The sequence below is a fragment of the Manihot esculenta genome, chromosome 5, assembly GCF_001659605.2.
Source record: "Manihot esculenta cultivar AM560-2 chromosome 5, M.esculenta_v8, whole genome shotgun sequence".
NCBI lineage: Eukaryota > Viridiplantae > Streptophyta > Magnoliopsida > Malpighiales > Euphorbiaceae > Manihot > Manihot esculenta.
The window spans coordinates 19544192-19569257 of record NC_035165.2 but is presented as its reverse complement, the minus strand read 5'-3'; the positions used below and the strand labels follow the sequence as shown (position 1 = coordinate 19569257).

The 25066-nt window shown below is 35.1% G+C and overlaps 1 protein-coding gene and 1 pseudogene across 3 annotated transcripts; one reads left to right on the top strand and one right to left on the bottom strand.

Annotated features, from left to right (window-relative positions):
- LOC110615385 overlaps nt 1-692 on the top strand; it is a 30512-nt pseudogene extending 29820 nt beyond the window's left edge.
- A 2982-nt stretch (nt 693-3674) lies between these two features.
- LOC110615881 (mitogen-activated protein kinase homolog NTF4) lies at nt 3675-24574 on the bottom strand. Of its 3 annotated transcripts, none has more exons than XM_021758066.2 (7): nt 24169-24574; nt 23945-24074; nt 17594-17731; nt 7620-7952; nt 7043-7223; nt 3992-4175; nt 3675-3914 (listed from the first exon to the last, which is right to left on the bottom strand). In XM_021758066.2, exons 1-6 carry the CDS (start codon nt 24417-24419, stop codon nt 3997-3999), a joined length of 1212 nt encoding a protein of 403 aa, XP_021613758.1. In that variant the 5' UTR covers nt 24420-24574; the 3' UTR covers nt 3675-3914; nt 3992-3996. The 3 variants fall into 3 exon arrangements, with proteins under 3 accessions (XP_021613758.1, XP_021613759.1, XP_043812679.1); XM_021758067.2 differs by having other exon boundaries at nt 3675-4175; nt 7620-7789; nt 7877-7952; XM_043956744.1 differs by having other exon boundaries at nt 3675-4175; nt 24169-24573.
- Between the last annotated feature and the right edge of the window lie 492 nt (nt 24575-25066).

Below are 25066 nucleotides of genomic sequence, written 5' to 3'. Positions count from 1 at the left end.
GAGATCAGATTATTCTTCAAGTCGGGAATATATCTGACATCCTGCAGCTTCCACTTACCCCACTTGAGGTTTGGATACATACATCCCCCTTTCCAGCAATCTCCAAGGTTTTATTATCAGTAAGATACACCTTCCTATAATTTCCAGACTTGAAATTATGGAATAACTGTTTGCTCAGAGAAGAATGGAATGATGCACCCTAATCAAGTATCCATATATTATTAGGCTTCATATCTTAACACTTCCCTACTATGAATGTTGTTTTCAAAGCACATGAACTTGAAACTTATTCAACATTGCCATTGCATTTGTAGCATTCAAGGCGGAGATCTTTCATCAAATTCATCTTCAGATTCTACAAGCAGCGACGACGAGGACAGGGAATCAAGAACATCAAAATTCGGGTCAAAGAGAACCAAGAAGGAAAAGAATCGCAGGTCAAGATACAGGCATTCAAGCAGCAGTGACGAAGAGGCTGATGGTCCTGTACCGCTTTCGAGATTCTTTGGGAGCATGAAGAGCTAATGCCTTTTGTTGAAGATGGTATTCATTAGTTTGCTTCTGTTGAAGGGCTAAAGCATGAAGATTCTTTAGATAGGACGTACAAACGTATTCCCAGAGAGAAATCAATGGTCTTCATTCTCAATTTTCTTTTCCTCTTATGATTTTCTGGGTCCAGTTATTTGTTTCTAAAATTACCTAGCTTGTAATATATTAGTTCTGATATGAGTTAGGAAATGACACGATATTTCAAAAATTTAAAATGAAAAACTCCAAATAATGACAAATCAAGCTATCATCGCTTAATTATGGGCTTATGAGATGGGAACTATATTTGGAAATGAGAGAATAAGAAAATAAGCAACACACTATTCAACACATGTGGACATACAATACAATTTCAGATCGCATAATGCATGTATGGCCAAATTACATTTAGAGTAATTTTATTTTTTTGGTATTTTAGTATTTTGTGCGATTTATTTTAAATTAATTTGGTCTATATTAGAAGTCAAATTCGTGCAGCCCATTTTGGAAGGAGATTTCTCCAATACAATTTAGAAAAATGATATTTAATGTAATCTAGATTTGACTATTTGACTAGATATCCTTCCTATATTATAATTATACCTTCTTGTAATAGAATTAGGGTTTGGAGGCTATAAAAACACTCTTAAGGTGGCAGCCACAAATAGCCAATAAATAACGAAGATATTATGAATAATATTTGGTTTTTCTCCATTATTTAGTAACTTATTATGGATCTCTTCCATGCTAAGTTAACTTATCAAGAATTTCTTGTGGCGTTCTCGAAACTGGAATCGCTTGATTATCTATATTTCTAATCACATTGGTTGATTAGGGGTGGAGTGGAGCAACTTTCGCTCTATTATCTATGTTTTTAGTCACATTCGTTGGTTAGGAGTGTGGTAAAGCAACGTTTTGAAAGATATTTTTACTTTGTTCTTTATCAAATTGTGTGATTGGATTTTTGATCACATGTTGGTCTTGAGTTCGGCATCAAGTTCGCTTCCATATTCTTCATCTCTTAAATTAACTCCATTGTTGGTCCTTTCAGGATATAGCACAAGACTTGACAAAGGGATTTTCCCATTTAGACAAGCTACTCCTGTTTTGTGCCTTTGGATAAAATAGTTGCAGTAACTTTATCATCTTTTCTCACTGTAACAAAGTATAGATATTAAAATATTGTGTAAACTCTATCAAAATAATTTTAATGTGTAAACAAGAAAAATGCCAACATTATTTTTTTTCCCAATAAATTAAAAATTTATATTTTTGTTATAGAGGGAAAGATTAAGGTTTTTTTGAATTGATTATTAATAATAAATCTTTTGGCTTATAAGAAAAAAAAATGATAGCAATAACTCATTAATCATAACAAATCAAGTCCTGATAGGAAAAAAAATTCTTTACTTTTGATTATGCTATGAGCCTTTTTTTTCAATTAAATTTTAACCTTTTAAAATTATTTTAATTATACCACGTAATTATTTGTGTGGTTAAAAATTAACTGAATTAAGACGTAACTCATCACCACGTAAGAAAAAAATTAATAATAATTTAAAAATTTAGAATAAAATCGTAACAAAATTAAAAATATAAATTTTTTTTGTAATGATCTATTTTATTAATAATTTTCCATTAAGAGGAATGAAAACTCGAATTTATGATTTTAAATAAATTTACATATTTTTTTAATTACTTATAATCAAATACTTAATTCAAGTATTATTAATTCTTATAAACGCACTCTAACTATTAATATAATTTAAAAAAAATGACAGATTAATATTATTCATAAGAGTTAAAAAGAATAATTTAAAACATATCTTAAAAAAATATTTTATTATTTTTAATATTTTTAAATTAAATCATATTAAATATTATTTTAAAATATTTTTTAATATTTTATAATTAATATATTTAATAAAGTTATTTTAGATAAATTCAAAAAAATTAGATCCATAATAATTTTTATTAAAATAAAATTAAAACAAATTATTATTATAAAAATATTAATAAAAATAAAAAATAAATAATAATAATATAAATAGTAATTTTTGAACACATTTAAAAATGTGAAAAAAATAATTTATAATTTTATAAATTTCTAACTGTATCGATAAAAATAGGTGTATCAGTTAAACATTAAAAAAATAGCATTTAATTGATAAAAAATAAAAATATAAAGTAAACACGACATGATATTATCGTAACGATTTACGTGACAATTCCATTAATTTTTAACATCATTGCTTTTAATGTCACAACGGTAAGTACCGATTAAATACATTTAAAATAATTTTAAAAAATAAAGATTGAATTAATAAAAAAATATAGTGTATGATTACAATAAAATAAAAAATATAAAATTTTTTTAGCGATTAACTATTCAAAATATAATAATAATAATAATAATAATAATTAAATTATGAAGAATCATTCAATCCCCATTACTCCTTCAACCTAGATCCAAGTTGCAACTTCCATGTAAAAATCCCACAATCCAATTTAAAAGCCAAAGTCATGATTTAATCGATATATGCATAAAAGAAGCACTTTCAAGCTCGAGTATACCCTCCCCAAATGCTGCTCCATGTATAGCGATGAAAGCATCTTGGTGGGCAACACAGCATGCACGTTTAGCATTATTTATATGACTTTGACAACTATTCCCATCATAGCCAAAATATCTTTCACAGAGCTAAACTTGAACCGCTACCATGAACTGATAGCCAATCATTTGAGATATTTGAACCATTCTCATCTAGAGGACAATGATACAAATGATGCCAGGATCTCGTGAAGACGCAGGGAACAAAAAGATGAAAAGGAGGGAAAACAAGGAGATTGTCAGGTCAGCAACAGAAGATGGAAAAAAAGAAAAGAAAAGAAAAAAAAGCAAACGGAAATGGAGAATGGCAAACAAGAACGAGAGACAGCGACAGACAAGAGGGAACGCGGGGGGTCATTTAGGCTGGAGAGGATGTATTCACCATATAGGGACAATTTTAGAATAGAAATTTTCTCTCTCTCTTCCAATCGAGCCTAGATCTCCGACTAACAGATTTTGCGAAAAAAATGGGATGGAAGGGCTAAAGACAATACTATTTTAAGTAAACAAGGGAAATCTTAATCCACTTTCAAAATTTAAGAGCCAAGTAAGTAATTTTGATATAATAGGGGGAGCTCATAATAATTCTCCCTTGTACACTTGCAAGGGCGAGTGAGAGTGAGAATCAATAAGGAGCACCCCAATATGATGCAAGACAGGCTGATTCATAGTATACCATTTCAATTATACTTGTTCAAGAGTTCAGCCCGTAAAGGAATACTCCATTTCAAGAACCACCCAGTTTGGTGGAACATATGTACATGGAGAAATAAATCTGTGACAAAAAAATGCAATTAACAAAAAACACACTTCTGATCGAATCAACAATGAATGGAAATCATTAGTGCTTACTGCTATTATTGGTGGTGCTGATACTCAGGGTTAAATGCAAGAGCCTCCCTATAAATCAGCTCCTTCATCTGCTCTTCGGTCAATGCATGCTGCTCAAAATCAAAGTTGAAGGGGGTCATGCAGACGGGCTCATCGCTGATGTCATGGAGCGATGTTAGGTATGGATGAGCTAGTGCATCTTCAACTATAACAATGTAGAAGAAAAATGAAGAAATATCAAGTTAAGTACTAGATCAAAGCAATAATCTAAGTTGATAAATTCATACGATGAAGAAGAAATTATTATGCCATAGAAATCAAAAGCGCCAGAGTATGACTCGAATCATCATAAGTTGACAAATAAGTAATATTACTCTGAACTACCTGGGCTAACTTGCCATATTCTGATTTGACAAGGCTTCTTTCAACCATCGACAAAGGAGAGTAATATGATTCTCTTGCTAAAGCACAACATATAATCTCAAACAAATGCTCATGTGTAACAATTTATGGAGGATGGATCTGAAAAATTAATATGCTCCTATGGACGTCATCTACAAGTGAGGAGAACAATTTTTGCTTATCAAAATGCACTAATGCCTTCAATCCACGAAAAAAAATTGCATAATTCAAGAAATCAAAACGTAAAGGCAATCTTTTTTTATTCTCCAATAAATGTCATAATGCACAAAAAACACTGAGGTCGAAGTCCTATTGTACCCTGTATCCAACATCTGGTCCCCCAACCCACCAATGCAGTGCAGTACCATGTTGATAGCCTAAAACAGTAATTATTAGACAGGTTCTTGTAGTAGAAGTTGCTCTTGTTTCTACTTGTAAAAGAAAACCTTAGTAATTCTACAAATAGACCGTTTAAAGTTTTAATCTTGTGCCTAAGTTGCATCATGCATTGATTTTCACTACTTGCATAGCTCTCTGTGAGATTAATAGTCGTAAACAAATGCAGGGCTCTGTTTCCCAGGTGCTGAACCATTATGACTGAGATCAAATGGAGTTAACATAGACTTTTAGCAAAATGCATCTTAAATATGAATGAGGCCTTCAAAATTTATTTTGTTCAACTGAATGCAGAACCTTTTTGTTTTCACAAATTAAGCCTTCTCGAGAATTAAAAAAAGATTCATATGAAATGTTGACGAGGTAGAAATAAGTACTATTCATTCTTTTAAGAATAAATTATTAGAAAGATCCTTTAAATTTTAACTAATTTAGAAAAATAAAATGAACTTCCACTAACCATAACACAAGCCACAATTCACTGCCGTCAGAAAATCAAAATCTAAAATACAAAGTCAAATAAAGGCTAAAGAACCCCTGCTGATTTTTCTGAAATTTTACTGAATTTTCATAAATCACTGGATTACACCAAGCTCCAGGTCCCTTGGCCAGCTGTGGTGGTAGATGAAAGATCTCTGGTGATGATGTATCAGCGAAATACATTAATGTTGATATGTTACGGATAATGGATAGACCAAATCTATAAGGAACAAATTTTGTTTATCTAATAGTTTCTTTTCAGATTTCTCATTATCTTATCATATTTTCTATTATCTTATCCTAAATCTAATGGATGCTTGTATTAGACTTCTATTTTGATTAGGAGTATTAGAACCACCATTATAAAAAGAGTTTATTTTATTCAATATAACATGTATATTCATTCTAAAAATTGTGAGATTGAGACTATCTCTTTTTTGAATCTTGAGGTGTTAAGAGTTCCCTCTAATGAGCTCATTTCCTATCAATTATCCCATGATGCATTCCACAACCTGAGGCCATAACAACTTAGTATCCGAGCTTGTCGTCATGGGTGTTTCAATAAATCTAGAAAATAAGTTGAATTCTTTCATGCAACAATTTGATGGACATTTGAATGACTTAACTTAGCAAATTTCTAAACTAGTTCGAACCATCAATAGAGGGTTGAACCAAAATCAAGATCGAGTTGCAACCAATCAAATTTTAGCAGATTTCTAAACTACTTCGAACCTTCAATAGGAGTTGAACCAAAATCAAGATAGATCGAGTTGCAACCAATCAAATTTTGGCCAACAAGCAAATGAAAAGATATACATATCTATGATGCCCCGAAATGACAAACTCGACTTTTCATCGTGTGATGGCACAAATAGTACTTATCATTCTACATTCTGAGATCTATAAGAGTAGAGGTAGTAGATCATATTTTAAAAGAACTTGATTTAGTTTCAAGTGAAGTTGCCTCTGATCCAGATACTTGAATTTGAAAAGTATTAGTTGGTTGGCAATGTTGTCTTGAATCTAAAACTACAGGAGAGACTATTAATTATTTTTATGTTGCATACCTTACCCAAGAGGAGAGTGATTATAGACCAAATTTATAACAAAAAGATTTTATTTATTTAGCAGTTTCTTTTAAGATTTCTTATTATCTTATCTTATCATATTTTCTATTATCTATCCTAAATCTAATAGTTGCTCGTATTAGACTTCTACCTTGATTAAGAGTATTACGACCACCACTATAAAAGGGGTTTATTTTATTCAACAAAACAAGCATATTTATTCTAAGAATTGTGAAATTGAGACTCTCATTTTTTAGTCTTGAGTAATAAGAGCTCCCTCTAATGAGCTTTTTTCCTATCAATCATCGATCTGTAACCCGAGACCATAACATGATAGGTGGATATGGTGGCTGAGATTTAACCTGCCAACCAAGGATGCAGATAAAATGGCAGGCGATGTCACAAAAGGATGTAAATGTGCATTCTTTCAAATCTCGGGGGTTAATGCCTCCACATAGTAAATTATGAGGAGCCTCCAAATTGTTTTTCTTTCCTACATTTGTTATGCATCAAAGTTGTTTAAACTTTTTCAGATCAGGTATTTAGTCTCTAGGTATGCATGGAGCCATGAATACTTATGGCCAATCAAACTATCCATATGGAAGCACCATGAGCCCATTTCAAGGTGATGTAGACAACTTATTCAAAACCAAAAGAATATAAAAGAAATAGTGCAGCAAAAGTTCCATTTATGTTGTCAAGGATAGAATATTAGGGACAGAATCACCTGTAATCCTCTGTCTGGGATCAAATGTCAACATCTTTTCAACAAGATCAATAGCTGCTGGGTGCACATTTGGAAACTTCTCAGTGAAAGATTGACGCGGATAAAAATTTAGTTGCCTAATGTATCTCTTTGCATTTTCATTCAAAAACCCCAACTCAGCCTCTGATGGAGTGCCAATTAGCTGCAAGGTTTACAATGATTGATCATATCACAACTACATCTTCAAAGTTCGTATGACATGAGATGTGGGTACAATAAATTTAACATTCATCTTCCAGTTGACATGAAATGCTAATCCATCATTGCACACATTTCATGAAGTTTGACAACAAGAAAAAATAACTAATGGTTCTATGAAGATACCATTCAAGATAGCAAAAACAATCACATAATTTTAAATCACAATAACAACCCTAATCACTTACACCATAAAACCATTTGCAAAATGTAAAAAATGCCCCCTTTTATTCAAGAGAAAGCATCAGTCTTAACAAGTATCAACTAAAATTGCAACATGATCCTAAACATTTTCAAACAAATAACAAAATATAGATACAAAATTCAATAGTCAAATTACCTCCATAAGCAAACGAAGCTGATGCACATGATCTCGACCAGGAAATAGGGGCTTCCGATCCATCAACTCCATGAAAATACAACCTACTGACCATACATCAATAGCAGCAGTGTAATCTGAAGAATTCAACAACAATTCCGGTGCACGGTACCATCTTGTAACAACATATTCTGTCATGAAATCAGTTTCTGAGGTAACGCGAGCCAGACCAAAGTCACATATCTTCAAGTCACAATTTGCATTCAAAAGGAGATTACTTGGTTTTAAATCTCTGTGGAGAACATTTGCAGAATGTATATATTTCAATCCTCGGAGAATTTGATAGAGGAAATACTGTACACAGTATAGAAGAATTAGCTTGTCTCTGAAATTTTTGAATACACTAACATATAAGATGAATAACATTAATAAGTAATACAAAAACCCAAAGAAATTTTACTGCAGTAAAAAGCAGAATTTGTTAGCACTGGACTTGCCAGAATCATGTTGACTGATGACAAACTCATCCAGAAAGAAATATGCATACCAGTCGAATTCCAAGGAAGGAAAGGCTTGGATAATATATGGTATTGGTTTCTGTTAGGGTTTCAGAAACCCTAACAGAGAATTAGAAAGGAAATAGTATAAACAGAGAGATTTTAGGTAGATGAGAATGAGAACTGATTAGAACTTAGAAGAGAAGATATTATTCTTGATAATTCAGGAATGAATAACAAGCTCACATTACTGAATTCATATAACGTACTCAGTATATGCTAGTAACCAGCTTCTAGCTGCTGTCAGTAGCTCTATAACAACCTAACTGCCTTAACGACCTACTACTTGACTCTCTCTTGTTCACTTACAAGTTACAACTGCTACATCAGCTACAACTAATTACACCCTTGCCACTCATCCTTTGACTACTATCCTTCATTTATTCTTTATTTCTTCTATGCTTTCTCATTATCCATCCCAACTCCAGAAGCCCTAACACACAATGTCTTGACTGCGGAGTATGATAAATTTAAGATTTCTTAGCAATAGATATCATTATTTTGCATTTGGGTGCTAAATATTTCTAATAGAGTGAAGAACCTGAAATATAGACTAGAAGAAAAAGGAGAAAACTTGATTCATAGCCATTCCTCAGAAAACAGGAGTACAGAATGATTGCTAATAACAACTGTTACTGGCCCACAGCAAGGAAGCTGTATTACAAATCAAAATAGAAGAAAAGATAAAAACAAATTTGTCCACTCCTCTTATTTATCTGCAACATTTGCAATCATCGCCCAATCATTTGGCAGCAGATTCCTTATAACTAATTCCAGCTGTCCATTCTGGAATAATACTTAGAAGAACCTTCCTCTTTCTTCCTCAGCCTCTTTCTATAATAAACTTTCAGTGAATTGAATCTACGGCCCACTTTTCCCTTTTCTGGGCTTTTGCTAACAATATTGTCCCCTAAGAGATCAGCTTTGTCCTCAAGGCTAAAGTTTGGAAATTGATTGACAAGGTCATAGTGATTCATCCAGGTGGCTTCATCTGCTGTTTGCCCCTTCCACTTGATCATAACTTGTGTTATCCTAGTCCCCTCAATGAATAATTCCTAAATTTTTAGAATCTCCTCCGGTTCAATTCACTCATCTTCTATGGCCTTTCTTGTGGTAATTCAGATAGAACCAGATACTTGCCCACTACTTTTTTGAGTTGTGAAACATGGAATATTGGGTGTATTTTTGCAGAAGTAGGGAGTTGTAGCTTATACGCTACACTTTCAACTTTTTGCAGTATGTGGAAAGCACCGAAACAGCAAGGAGAGCTTTGGATTGATTACTTTCTTGAGAGTGGTCTGGCGGTGTGACCTAAATTTCAGAAAAACAGAATCTCCCACCTTGTATTGAACATCTCTTCTATGCTTATTAGTTGATCTTGCCATTTGTTGTTGAGCCCGTTTTAGATTGTAAGTTAATTGTCTCAACAATTCATCTCGGATGACCAATTCTTGGGCTACTGTTTCTGTTTTAGTCTCGGTAAAAATTGTTGCAGTGTTGGAGGATGTCTTCCATACACTGCTTGAAAGGGATGTCTTCCAATAGAGTGTGATCAGCATTGCTTTGTTGGTAATCAAAGGATATCATGACTCTGCTAAACCTGTTAAACCAAGCTCTAAGAGATTGTTTTAGCCCATACAAAGTCTTTTTTAACCTGCACACTTTTTCTTGTGTCTTCTCATCAGCGAACCCAGGAGGAATTTTCATGAACACTTCTTCCTCTAAATCTCCATGGAGGAAAGCATTCTTCGCATCAAACTGTTGCAAGTCCCAGTTCAAGTTGGCTATGCAGGATAACAAAACTCTGATTGAGTTCATTTTTGCAACCGGGGCAAATGTCTTTTGGTAATCCACTCCATAGGTTTGGGTGAATCCTTTAGCAACCAATCTGGCCTTAAACCGTTCAATTGTGCTATCAGCTTTGTGTTTCACTGTGAACACCCATTTACAGCCGACGAGTTTCTTCCTAGGTGGGAGAGTGACAAGCTCCCAAGTCTCATTTTTAGCCAATACTTTCATCTCTTCAATCATTGCTTTCTTCCATTTAGGATCTACAAGAGCTTTTTTCTAATCCTGTGGAATAGACACAGAGGAAATAGACAAGGCAAAGGCTCTATAGGAAGGAGATAAGGATTCATAAGAAACAAAATTAGAAATAGGGTGTTTAGTACAAGATCTGACCCCTTTTCTTTGTGCAATAGGTTTATCTAAGTCATTGAAACATTCAAGAGTTGTGGGTAACTCACCAGAAAAAGAGTTGTGGGTAACTCACCAGAAAAAGAGTTGTGGGTAACTCACCAGAAGAAGATTCATGACTGGGTAACTCACCAGGAGAAGATTCTTGACTCTAAGTAGACTGTATAATGGCTTCATCTGCCTTGTCTCTCCTCGAATACCTTCTCAAATCTGACTTGTCCAAACGACCAGTTCTCTCTCCCTGATTGGACATCTCCCCCTGTCTACTAGAAGTCAAACTTTCTAGTTGAACCATATCATTCAGAATCACAGAATTCGGGATCACCTCTTCTTACTCATTATTCTCCCTCTGAAGAGGTGAGTGGGTGGTACTAAAGTGGGGTTCAGTTTTCTCGGAAGGTAACATCCATACTAACTAAGTATTTCCTAGAGGGAGGATGATAACACTTGTATCCCTTGTGTTGGAGAATACCCAACAAATACACATTTAAGGGCCTTGGGATCCAATTTTCCTACTGTCCTAGTATGGACAAAGCAAAACACCCAAATACTTTTGGTGGAACAACGTATGAATTTTTCCCTTGTAGAACCGCCAAAGGACTCATAAAGTCAAGGGTCTTGAGAGGCATTCTATTGATAAGATAAGCAGATGCAAAAATTGCATCTCCCCAATATGCTTTGGGTAGATTCATGGTGAATATAAGAGATCGAGCTACCTCCAATAGATGCCTATTTTTCCTCTCAGCAACGCCATTTTGAGCACTAGTACAAGGACAACTAGTCTGGTGTACTATCCCATTACTCTCCAAATAAGTAGAAAAGCTACTATCAATGTATTCTCTTCCATTGTCAGATCTCAAAATTTTCACCTTAGTATCAAATTGAGTACAAACCATCTTATGAAAGGATTGAAAACAAGAAAAGACATCACTTTTAGCTTTAATCAAATAGACCCAAGTCATTTGAGTGCAACAATCAATAAATGTGACAAACCATCGATTACCAGACAAGGAGACAGTTTGAGTAGGCCCCCAAACATCAAAATGAATAGTCGCAAAAGGAATTTGACTTTTATTATGACTCAAAGGATAGGATGTTCTAGTGTGTTTAGCATACTCACAAGTATCACAAAATAGAGAATCAAACTGAGTTCTAGCAAACAAATTAGGATAAAGTTTTTCTAAGGCAAAAAATAATGAATGCCCTAACCGTCTGTGCCACTGTATTATTTCCTGATTGACATCCTTATTTTCTCCAAAACAGGCTTGAGATATCAAAGAAGCTGGATCACCCTCCAACATATATAAGCCATCATGCAGCCTACCATTACCAATCCTCTTTCCTGTGCGAAGATCCTGAATAACACAATGATCAGGAAAGAATTCAATTTTACAATTAAGGGCATTGGTAATAGCACTGACAGATAAAAGGTTGACAGAAAAGTGGAAAACACGAAGGACAGATGATAATTTAATATTGGATGTGCAAATAACAGAACCTGTTCCGGATATGGGAGTAAAAGAGCTATCAGCAATTCTGACAATATCTTTGATTAGAGAAGGAAAATAATTGAGAAAGCTTTTAGAAGAGCCTGTCATGTGTCATTCGCACCAGAATCGATAATCCATGGAACAATATTAAGAAATGAAGCATTACCTGACTTTACAAAGTTAGATGTGACACCGGAGGATGAGGAAACAGAGTTAGGAATCGAGACTCTTTTACCTTCTGCCATGGTAAAGATTTGTGAACCGTGAAAGAATAGGAGGTACCCAAGATTGTACACACAAGAGAGCCCAACCGATTCACCAAAAGACCGGGTAGCGGCACGGGAAGGCCGAAAAGATGGTCGGAATCGTCGCCGAAGTGATCGGAGCAGTGAAGCAGTGTCAGGCGATTGGTCACGCGCCGGGAAAGGGAGGCGCATGAGCCTCACGTGCGGGCTTTTTCAGCGTCGGAGCTAGGCGATCGGCCGACGACAGTCCTGGTGCCGGCAGTGAGAGGAGGAAAGGCTCCTAGATGGGTTAGTACTAAAAAAGGTAGATCTAGGGTTTTGAAACCCTAAAGAGAAAAAAATTAAATTTGAACCCTAAAATCAGGAAAAGGCTCTGATACTATGAAGAATTTTGGAAAAATTTAGAGAATTCTTGTATTTCACTCTTAATCTTTACAATTGGTTTATATGACTATTTATATACAAAGAATTATATCTAAACAGGAAGCAAATAATCAAATAATAATTACAGAGATAATTAAGAATCCTAATCAAATCAAATCAAATCAAATTATATCCCTAGAATCAGTTAGGATCAGCAAATAAGTCAACAGTATCCAGTTAATTCCAGAAAGGCGTGCACCGCTTTTACTGACTTAGGTTGAGGGCAATTTACAACACTTGCAACTTTTGCTTGATCCATAGAGACCCCTGAACAGAGATGACATGCCCCAAATATTCTATCATGGTTCTCCTGAAAGAGCTCTTCTTCTTATTAATTCGAAATTGATGTTGTGCTAGCAAATGCATAACTATTTGTACATGTTGTATATGATCTTCCCAAGTTCGACTGTAAATCAAAATATCGTCGAAGAATACCAGAATAACTTGTCGTAGATAGGGCCTGAATAATTCATTCATTGTAACTTGAAAAGTAGCTGGTGCGTTAGTCAACCCAAAAGGCATGACTACAAATTCATAATGGCCAGAGTGGGTACGGAATGCCGTTTTAGGAACATCTAATTTTGAAACTCGAATTTGATGAGATTCAAACTTCAAGTCTAACTTAGAGAAATATTTTGCACCATGTAGTTCATCCATTAATTTAGTGATGATTGGCATCGGATACTTACATGGAATTGTGACTTGGTTTAAAGCTCGATAGTCCATGCAAAATCTCCAACCTCCGTCTTTCTTGCGAACCAATAAAACTGGACTTGAGGAAAGACTAGAACGGGGTCTAATTATTCCAGTAGCAAGCATATCTTCCACCAATTTCTCAATTTTGTCTTTCTGGTGGTACCCGTATCTATACGGCCTGATGTTTACTGCTGAAGTTCTTGGGTGAAGGGAATAACATAGTCTGTTGGTTTATGTGGAGGTAATATCGAAGATTCCCTGAACAACTCTGTATAACACTGAAGCAACTCATCCATCTGTTGTTGCTGATCTGTAGAAATCTCATTATGCCATTGTTCAGTAGTTTCTAGAATAGAACAGTCCCATAACAGAACACAATAATCCACTGCAGTTAACTTGCGAACTTGAGGAGTAGAAATTTGAGCTTGTAGCATTTATGGATTACCCGATAGAGTGATCTGTTTGTCCTGGTGATAGAACGACGTTTGCATAGTGCCCCAATTTGCCGTAACCTCTCCTAAGGTTTACAACCAAGCCACCCCAAAATAAGATCAACTCTACCAAGAGAAAAATATAGCAATCGACTTTTAGGAGAAACTCACCCATGTGGATAGGAACATCCTTGCATCTACAAGTGGTTTGGACTTTGTGACCATCACCTAATTTAACTCCAAACAAAAGGTATTATCCACCTTCAACTGCAATTTCGAAACTAAGTCACCAGAGATAACGTTATGACTGGCCCCACTGTCCACCATGACTGTGATGGGTATTCCGTGAATAGTTCCCGGCAATTTCATTGTCTTTGGAATGAAATCCCTCCAACCAAGTAGAATGGTAGTTTCATTTGGGAAAAATGGTATTTATAAGAGATTTCTACCATTGAAGCCGCTAATTCAGACTTCTCAAATTCAGAATCATTAGAAAGGTTGGGTACTTCATCTTCACCGATAATAAAGGCTCGGAGGGTCTTATTAGGGCATTCATGCATCAAATGAAAAGGTTATTTACATTTATAACATAACCCTTTTGCTCGGAGGTCTAAAAATTCTTGATGAGAATACTGTCTGTTGGGTCTATTTGTGCTTGAGAGGAAGGGTTGACGATTTGTGGAAGTGGTGGTCATAAGCGGTGTTGATTTGGTGGGAGGAAGGAGAGGTTGATTGTGGGGCTGAGCTGGAGGCAGTAAAGAGTTTTTAACTGCGTGAGAAAGGGGCTAGGCTTTAGGAATGAGGGTGGAGAACTTGGGTTGAAAATTGGGCACAGAACGAAGTCCATATCCAGAGGACCATTTTATGTCCTTAGAAGAAGACCGATTCCAGGAAGAAAGCGGCCGAAAAAAGTGAATCTCCAGCTCAATTTCCCGAGCGAGATTCATTGTATGAGACAGAGAAGTAGTGTCATGAGATGGAATACGTACTCGAATCTCCTCTCTAAGCCCGCTGAGAAAGAAGCCTGGGGATTGTTGGTCAGTTAATCCTTCTACTTGAGCCAATAATTCTATGAAAGCATCAATATATTCATCCACCGAAACTCCCTGATGAATTGAATTGTAGCTAATTTTCATATGGATTGGCTTTAATATCCCTACCATAACGATGCAGTAAGTCTCTAGAAAACTGAGACTATAAAAGATAGGGATTAGCCTGGCAAAGCCAGCGCAGCCAATGAAGAGATGATCCTGTCATACACACTAAAGCGAGCTGCACTTTCATCTCTTCTCAAGTGTGATTCAATGCAAAATGCTGTTCTGCTCTTGCTAACCATCCCATTGGATCTATACCTCCAAAATTAGGAAGCTCAATTTTTTGATGGCCATCGAGGTATCATCCAAAAGGACTGGTTGGGACACAACTCGTGGAAGTGAATTCGTGCCCATGGAGGTCACAGGAGAAGAAGCGGTGCCTTCGACAAACACAGCTTTACTAGGAATAAAGGAAGTGATTAAAGATTCAAGGTGAGAAAATTTCTGATTCTGTTCTTGTTGGAAAGAAGAGAAGCGTTGCTCCTGTTCGATTTTCATGGCAGCTAACAACTCCTCCAAGGTGGACATGTTCTTCTCTATTTGTTCTACACGCCCTTTCATCCTGGTTTTGGGCATGACAGAGAGAAGCATGGCAGATTGGACCAATATTGATAGAATGAAGAACCTGAAATATAGACTAGAAGGAAAAGGAAGAGAAAGGAGAAAACTCAGAGGTGATTCATAGCCATTCCTTGGAAAACAAGAGTACAGAATGATTGCTAATAACAACCGTTACTAGCCCACAGCAAGAAAGTTGTATTACCAATCAGAATAGAAGAAAAGATAAAAACAAACTTGTCCTCTCTTCTTATTTATCCACAACATTTGCAATCATTTGGCAGCAGATTCTTTCTAACTAATTCCAGCTGTCCATTCTGGAATAATCCTTGGAAGAACCTTCCTCTTTCTTCCTCAGCCTCTTTCTATAATAAACTTTCAGTTAATTGGATCCACGGCCCACTGTTCCCTTTTCTGGGCTTTTGCTAACAATTTCTAAAACTAAAACAAAGGAAACAGATCCAAATGGAAAGTGATCAATCACCATAGCTTTTGTACTATGATATAAGTTTACTTCTAAGCAGCTGTATCATAAGTTTACTTCTAAGCAGCTGTCACAACCACAGCCTGATTGAAATTACAAGTAATAACCCATGCAAAACTGATACTGACATGCAGATTTTAGACTACACTACTCTCAATATATGTGGACAAAATACTGGTAGTTTATTTAAATTCATGTTTGCTTGGAAAATAAAGCATTATTGCTATGAGAATATAACCAAGGCATTCAACTTGGTATAAAACTGAAGTAAAACACATTTGATTACGGCCTCAACATGGAACCACCTAAGGCTCACTTGATCCTCCCTTCACAAATTAAGGAAATGCATTCCTGAGTCTCAACGAAAATAATTCTAAATTAAAGAAGTATAATCTATTCCAAAACTTTACCACAAGGTGCTACGCATGCATATTTATAGGGATGACAATAAGGTGGGTTGAGAGACGGGATAGCTCCCCCATCTAGGGATGGGCAGCATTTGGTTCCAACTGAAATAACCGATTGAATCAAATAAATTTAAAATTTCGATTCGGTTCAGTTTTGATTTTAAAAATTTTAGTTATTCCATTCATTTTTAGCCAAAATATTTTGACAAAATTAAATTGAACCAAATAGTTGTTTTTGGATGATTTCATATGATGAGTATATGAACTTGAAGTTTTTCTTTTTTTTTCTTTCATTTTTGTAGTTTTCAATTTAAAATTTATTATTATTTTTTCTTTTAAATCAAGATTGAAACACACAATTTGAATTTTAGAACACTAAAAAATAAGGTCTAAAATTATAACCCAACTAACAGAACTGAACAATTTGATTCAATTCAGTTTTCTCTCTGGTTTAGTTCGGTTCGATTTTCATAAATTCATAAAATTCAGTTTTCAGTTTGTTCAGTTTAGTTTAGTTTTGAACCGAACCAAATGCTCAATCCCCCCTCCTTGTCCCCCAAAGAATTAGGTTAAGGAATGAAACTTCCCTAGTGCGGAGCAGGTTTCCCCCAAGGATTTCCTTGTTTCTTCTTTTTTTTTTCTTGATAGTAATTTATAATTATTATTACTTTACTAGAAAATAAATTATACATTAGAATTATAAGTTTTAAACATAATATTAATAACATACATATATCTTTTGTTAAAACTATAATATCTAAGTACACAAATATTTAAAGATAAAATTCTTTTAGTATAAAATAATAATGTAATATTACTAGGCAGGCTTTGTCGCCACATAATATTGGGTGCAGGTAGGGTTGGGGAAAATTGATCAGCTCAGGAATAATTGTCATCCCTGCAAATTTAAAGTTGTCTAGACATCTTTCAAAACTCTTGTCAACTCTCGTATCAAATAATCATGCACAAGCATTTTAGAATAACAACGACAATTGTCACAATGAAATATTTATTAGAACACATGATAAGAGTGAAATGCAAGTTAAAAGAAAAAAAAAGTGTATATATATATATATATATATATATTCTTGGAGCATGAAAGTAATCATAAAGCAAGCAAAGAAGACACAACATATGCCCAATTATCTATAAGTGCAGCACCAGAGAGTCATGCTAAGACCAGGATAGAAATTCCAAATGATATAAAATTTTGCTTTGCTTTGCCATTATTAGTCCTTCCTTACATTTGGGATTTTCCTCCTTCACCACTTAATAGTTGCTTATTCAATAATTTATAATCAATAATGAACAATTTTAACTTATCTTTTTCAGCACAACAGTCAAAGCCTCTGCTTGATAAAGTACACTACTGATAAAAAAAATTGTACTATAATGCACAAATAAAAATACCAACCTGACAATGCTCCTCAGATAGTGCTTGATTGGAACGAATGATCTGATGGAGATCAGTGTCCATTAGCTCATAAGCTATGTAAACATCATTAAATGATTCCCTTTGGGGTGGGGGGATTATATCCCTGATTGCCACAACCTGCAAACAAATGCAGGTGGTGTCAATAAAAACAAACTACATTGAAGACATAAAATTGTTTGGTCTGCCAAGAAATTTTCTTCAATAGAGATGGGTGTGTCAGGGTGAAGGTGGAGATGAGGCTCATACACAAAGGACAAGTGATCATAAGCTAAGAGTTTAAACATATAGACAATATCTGGTATACATGATAAAAGTCATTGCTATACATAAAATTATTTCTCTTTGCATCTACAAGCATTGATCAAAAGAATGATATTTGATCAGAATCCCAGCTTTAACTTCATTCTTAACAACATTGTTATGATTAGTCCAGATAGACAAATTCCACAACACCTCTAGCTAATAGCATTAACAGATGTGATGACTGATGTGGGTGTATGCCAGTAACTCTAATTGCTAAAAGAGGAAAAAAGTACAACTGTGGTAACAGACTAACAGTGGACACATTCAGGATCATCGTGGTGTGTTGCATTCAAGACTCAAGGGCTATGGAAGGAAGAAGGAATTAGAGAAATATATTTTATTTTGGAATTAAAACAACTAAGTCTTAATCTCAAACTAGATGGAGTCAGCTACACGAATCCTTTTTCACCATTCAACTTTGTTTGAAACCATTATTTTGGAATTAAAAGTCCAAACAAATGTTTTAGAAGTATTGCTTGAAGTTTATCAAACTTGAGTGATTTTATTTTAGTTTGCCATTAGTGAAGGAAAAGAGATGGCTCAGAGCAATAAAATAGAAGTGGTGAGGTTGGAATTCCATGAAACAAGAACCATAAAGTTCAAAGGCAACTACTCATGTGGCAATAGACAGCTACTGTTGTAAAACTAGTACAAACCCAAGCCCAACATTAAAACGATGCTAGGGTTAAAGGGGCTAATAAGTTACAAAGAGTTCCAAGGTCTATAAATGACCTAAGGGAAAGGGATTAAGCTCTAATATCATATTAGAAAACCAAGTCCCTTAAAATTTAAGTGCTAAGGTTAGAGGGGCTAATAGGTATAAAAATGCCCCAAAGTCTGTAAGCAGGAAATGCCAATATGAGGTCAAGAAGAAGTTTGTTTTAACTTAATCTAAGGCTTCATGGATCAGCAATATAAAATTTAAAGCCATATTAAAGGATAGGTTATTTTCAAAAATAGGAAATGAGAAAATCAATTAATGCTTTTATTTTTCCATTTAATGACGACTGTGATCTGCTGAAATGTCCTGCAAATTTGTGACAGCATTAAACAAGAAAGATTCTAAGAGCACTAACAAAATGCTCCAAAATTGGCTTCACTTTCTTAGAAGTAGATTAAGGCAATAATTTCTTAACCTAGGAACTCTTCTATCAAATTGCAAACATTGTCACTGTCAAAAAATGACACTAAAGAATCACGAAGAAATTACTGCTCAAAAGACCAAAAGGCCCATAAGTGTAACAAGCATTTTACAATATGCAACTAAGATTTTCCTACATTGAGCACACTCTACGTGCCTATGTCTCAATGGATGGCAAGATGCTTGTCTCAAATATAGGTTTTTGCATCAAACTCAAATAAATTTAAAGAATAAATTTAAAAAAAAAACTAATTTCAAAAACAAGTGATAGTCCATCGCCAAACAGACGCCAAGAAAACAAGATCCAGTTCTTGCTTTTGTCACAAGAATGCTCTCCCCTACTTTTGTGGCTGTAACCTAATAAACTATATGAAATGCCATTTGAAAGCAGAAAACCAAATCTGATATATAAATTGAATCCATATAATGTCCAAATTAATTTAAGTGTTTTGCCTCTTCTATTCCAACATTGAGCATAGCATGCCCCAGTACAGAAGTGGGTCAAGTTAGTGATGAAAGAAGGGTGAAGGTAAAGGGGAAAAGGGGAAGACCTAACATAACATAGAGGGAACTAATATCAATATATTTATAATTTATGGACATTGACTCAGACGCGATTTCAAACAGTGGTGAAAAAAAAATCCATATAGCTTCCAATACTTTGAGATGAAAACTTAGTTATTTTGCCTGTTCTCTATCAATCAATGTGATAATAACTTTATTTGCATATTTCTCTGGAGATAATAGGAGATGTCCATACCCAATCAAAAGAAAAGAAAAAGAGTAAAAAGTGAGGTGTTTAGTGTTTAGCATGAATATTCTTCTTTCTTTGGTGATTTAATATCTATAAGTATGAAACTTATTAGAGTGTGAACATAATCTGTACATAATCTAGGAGATTACATAATCATAGGCTAATTGATTGATAGAGGATTCTTAGGAGTTGCTTTAACAAGGCCTCGTAATCTGTATATATACACACTTACTTCAAGGGAGAAACATACCGAAATTGCCTAATTATTCCTTATCTTATTACATGGTATCAGAGCCTCTCCCATAGAGATTTGAATTTTTTTTTCTAGTCTGTTTGGAGACTTAAGGCTCTTGTTCTTTTAGGTTACCCATATAGGGTAACATTTGTCTCTCACCGCCCACCCAAGAAGCTCGCCGGAGTCGCCTCGAAGCCCCCTCGTCAGTTCTGTGGTCCGTTTGCCGTTTGGGTGGAGGTGCTTTTGGTTTGGATCTCATTCTGGTACTGTTCACATCTTATTTCTTCAATGGTAGCCTACTATTTACTGGGTTAAGTTTTCTTATCTTCCTATAATTCGTTTGAAAGTACAGGAGTATAGGGTTTTGGTTAAAATGGTTTTTGACAGTAAGACCCATATTATTAAAATCATCCCAACGTCTTCAGTAGCAGCTAAGACAGGTAAAACGTGTCTTATTTCCTCTTTATATAAATGGGTCATTGATTTCGGTGCCACAGATCACATGACAGGTAACTAGCTTTCGATCTCATAAAGCACCTTATCCTGTTATTATAGCTGATGGGTCAACCTATAATGTTGAGGGTTATGGGACTGTTAAACCTACTCCTATTATCCTATCATCTGTGCTAAGTTTACCTAATCTCGTCTTTACTTTAATCTCTATGAGTAAACTACCAAAGACCTAAATTGTTATTTCCTTTTTTCCTGATCATTGTCTCATTCAGGATCTTGTGACGAAGCAGATTATTGGTAAAGGACATGTATCTGAGGGTCTCTACATTTTGGATGCATGGGTGCCTTGATCTGCTGCCTGCTCCAGTGTCGTGTCTCCGTTTGAAACACATTGTCGGTTGGGACATCCTTCTTTACCGGTTTTGAAGAAACTATACTCTCAATTTTATGAGGTATTTTTACTGGAATGTGAGTCAGTCATGTCATTTTGCAAAACATCATCGAAGCTCTTTAAATCCTAGAGTCAATAAATGAGCTGAATCTATTTTTGAATTAGTTCATTAAGATGTTTGGAGTCCATGTCCGGTTGGATCTAAAACTGGATTCAGATATTTTATCACTTTTGTGGATGATTACTCTAGAATGACTTGGATTTATTTTATGAAGCATTGTTCGGAAGTGTTTTCTCATTTTTCTGCCTTTTATGCTAAAATCAAGACTCAATTTAATGTTTCTGTGCAAATTTTGTGGAGCGATAATGCTAAAGAATATATGTCAAAATCATTCCAGACTTATATGACTCAACATGGTACTCTTCACCAATCGTCATGTGTTGATACACCCGCTCAAAATGGGATAGCTGAAGGGAAGACTTGACATCTCCTTCAGACTACTCGAGCTCTGTTGTTTCAAATGTAAGTTCCTAAGCAATTTTGGGCTGATGTTGTCTCTACTGCATGCTTCTTTATTAATCGCATGCCCTCCACAGTACTAAATGGTAATACTTCTTATAATGTCCTCTTTCCTAATAAGCTATTATTTTCTCTCGAACCATGACTATTTGGCAGCACTTGCTATGTTCGAGATATCAGACCTCATGTGACTAAACTTGATCCTAAAGCTTTGAAGTGTGTTTTTTTTTTGGATATTCTCACCTTGAGAAAGGGTATCGATGTTACTCTCCAAACCTTAATAAATATCTGGTCTCAACAGATGTAGCCTTTTCCGAGCAAATTCCTTTTTATTCTGTTGCAAAAACCTCTCCAGATCAAGAGGAGGACGATGAGTGGCTCATCTATAAAGTCATATTTGATGGTGGGACCTTTTCGAGAATACCTTCTGTTGTACAATTTGATGGTAACATTCCTCTTAGTACTCAACCTCCTATCAAACCGTCAGTTGTTCAAGTTTATTCTTGGAGACCAGTACCTGATGATACATGTCCTGCACCATAATCTTCTTTGCCATCGGATCCCTCACCGAGTGACCTTGACCTCCCCATTAGTCTTCGTAAAAGTAAATGACAGTGTAAATCTACCTATTCTGTTGCTAACTTTCTGTCTTATGATTACCTGCCTCCTTCTACCTCTTTAATTATCTCTCTAGACTTCATTTCTTTGCCTAAGATAGTTAAAGAGGCCCTGACTCATTCTGGATGGCGTGATGCAACGTTTGAGGAGATCAAGGCTCTAGATGAAAATCATACTTGGAAACTAGTTAATTTACCCCTTGGCAAGTAAGCTGTGGACTGTAAATGGATTTTTGCCATCAAAGTCAATCCAGATGGTTCCATAGTGAGGCTTAAGGCCTGTCTTGTTGCCAAAGATTATGCCTAAACCTATAGCGTTGACTATTCTGACAATTTTTCTTCTGTGGCAAAAATGACCTCAGTTCGCTTGTTCATCTCTCTACTTGCTTCTCAGCATTGGCTTTTACACCAGTTAGATATCAAGAATGCATTTTTACATATTGACCTCCAAGAGAAGGTGTAAATAAAGCAACCACCAAGGTTTGTTGCTCAAGGGGAGTATGGAAAAGTCTGCCATTTGAAGAAATTTTTGTATGGTTTGAAGCAGAGTCCCGTGCATAGTTTGGCATGTTCAGTGAAGTTGTTCAAAAATTTGGGTTGAAAAAAAAGTAAGTGTGACCATTCAGTCTTCAATAGAAATTTAGATACTAGTATTATTCTCCTTGTTGTATATGTTGATGATATTGTCATTACAGGGAATGATAGTACAGAAATCTCATCTCAAAAGCTACTTGCATGCGAGTTTTCATACCAAAGACTTGGGTCAGCTTAAGTATTTCTTAGGAGTCGAAGAGTTGAGGAGTAAAAGGAGAATTATTCTGTCTCAAAGGAAATATGTCCTTGACTTACTTGCAGAAACTGGAAAGATGAGAGCTAAATTATGTAGCACACTAATGATTCCTAATATATGTCTTACAAAGGATGACGGAGACCCTTATAATGATCCAGAGAGGTACGGGAGGTTGGTTGAAAAACTGAACTACCTTATGGTGATACTCAGCCAGATATTGCTTTTGCGGTAATCGTTATAAGCCAGTTCATGTATTGGGTCGCTCTAGAACAAATTCTATGTTATCTAAAAAGGACTCCTGAACTCGGTATACTCTAGAGTGATCATGGGATGGCACTTGAGTGTTTTTCTGATGCTGACTGGCCGGGATCCAAAATTGATAGAAGGTCGACTACAGGCTATTGTGTATTTGTTGGAGGAAACCTAGTGTCTTGAAAAAGTAAAAAGCAAAATGTGGTATCCAGATCCGGTATCGAGTCAGAATGCAGGGTCATGACTCAATCCATTTGTGAGATTCTATGGATAAATCATCTGCTGAAGAAAGTTGGTACGGATGTTGCATTACCCGCAAAACTTTGGTGTGATAATCAGACCGCTCTTCACATTGCTTCCAATCCCGTATCCACGAACGAACTAAACATATTGAAATTGATTGTCATTTCATCCGTGAAAAGATTCAAGAAAATTTAATCTCCACCAGATATGTGAAAATACGAGAGCAACCGGGTGATCTATTCACCAAAACTTTAAATGAGTCTCAAATAGAACATATTTCTAACAAGTTGGAAATGATAAACATCTATGATCCAACTTGAGGGGAGTGTTAGAGGATGAACATAATCTGTACATAATTATAGGAGATTATGCAATAAATACTTCATTGCACATGAAAATGGTCCAAACTATGAATTTTTAACATTCTAAGGATCACTATGACACATTTTCCTATTGGCAAGACTGCTTGTTCTTTTAGACGTCTTCTGGATTAACCGTAATGTTTATTATTGTCTGCATTTGGAAACTTTACTAAATTAGGTGCCAAAATTAAGAAAAGGCAATAATGCATTCTTCAATCCAATCAACACCTATAAATCAATGTAGAACAAGTAATTAATCACTCACTGACGTTTTCATGATCCATATGACGAAGCAACTTGATCTCACGGAGTGTCCTCTTGGCATCGATTTTATTATCAAAAGCATTTGCTATTTTCTTTATCGCCACATTCTCACCGGTCTCCGAATTCAGAGCCGAGCTAAACAAAAGGAAAAAAAAAATCAATAACTAATCACAAACAATTCGAAGTTGCAAAAAAACAAGAGCATGGCGACAATGGAAAGAGAAAGTACCAAACAATGCCGTAGGCGCCTTTGCCGATGGGCATGATAGGAGGCTTATACTTGGCAGTAACCTCAAATATGTTACCGAAAATGTTATATTGTATGAATATCCCTCCATGGCTAAGAGTGGCCGGAATATTATCTATGCCTCCGGTAGGGGCGTGGTGCTGTTGGGAGTCAGACGGTGGTGGTGGAGCAGCAGCGGCAGCCGCATCCTCCATATCAGTGTCCGCCGGCTGGCCCGGTCCGCCACCGTCCATTGCTGAAATTTGTTGGAACTTGGAAGTTGGAAATGTATCCTGAGAGAGCGGAAGTTGAGCTTGGTTTTGGGGTCAACAGATCTGTAGGCGTGTGCGTGAAGAGCTGATTTTTGTTGTATTTTGTTGGGAATTTGTTGGCTAAACTTTTGTGTTATCTGGGTCCTCGGTTTCTAGTTTTTTTTTTTAATTTCAAATTATTTCTTAAAACTTTTTTAAATTTAATTTAAAATATTAATAAAGTCACAAAGGACTATAATTAAAAAGAATTATTTAAATATCTCATCTAATTTTACTTTTTGTGTTTCTTCTCTCACTAAAAAAAAATTTAAAGTTTCAAATAAATAACAATAGTTGTGCAAATCCATTTCATTGTTTTATTGTTATATTTTTTATTTTGAAAATAATATTAAGTATTTTTAATTAGATAAAAAATTTTAAATTGTTTTTATTATGGTGTTTTTGCTATTATTGTAAATTAATTATAATATTTATTATAACTAAAATTAAAATTAAAATTAAAAATATTTATAAATATATTTCAAAATTCATGAATTATTATCTAATTAATATTATTTTATTTATTTTTTAACATTTAGTTTGAAAAAAGTTATGGATATTGATGTTACTGAAACTAAATTAATGATGTT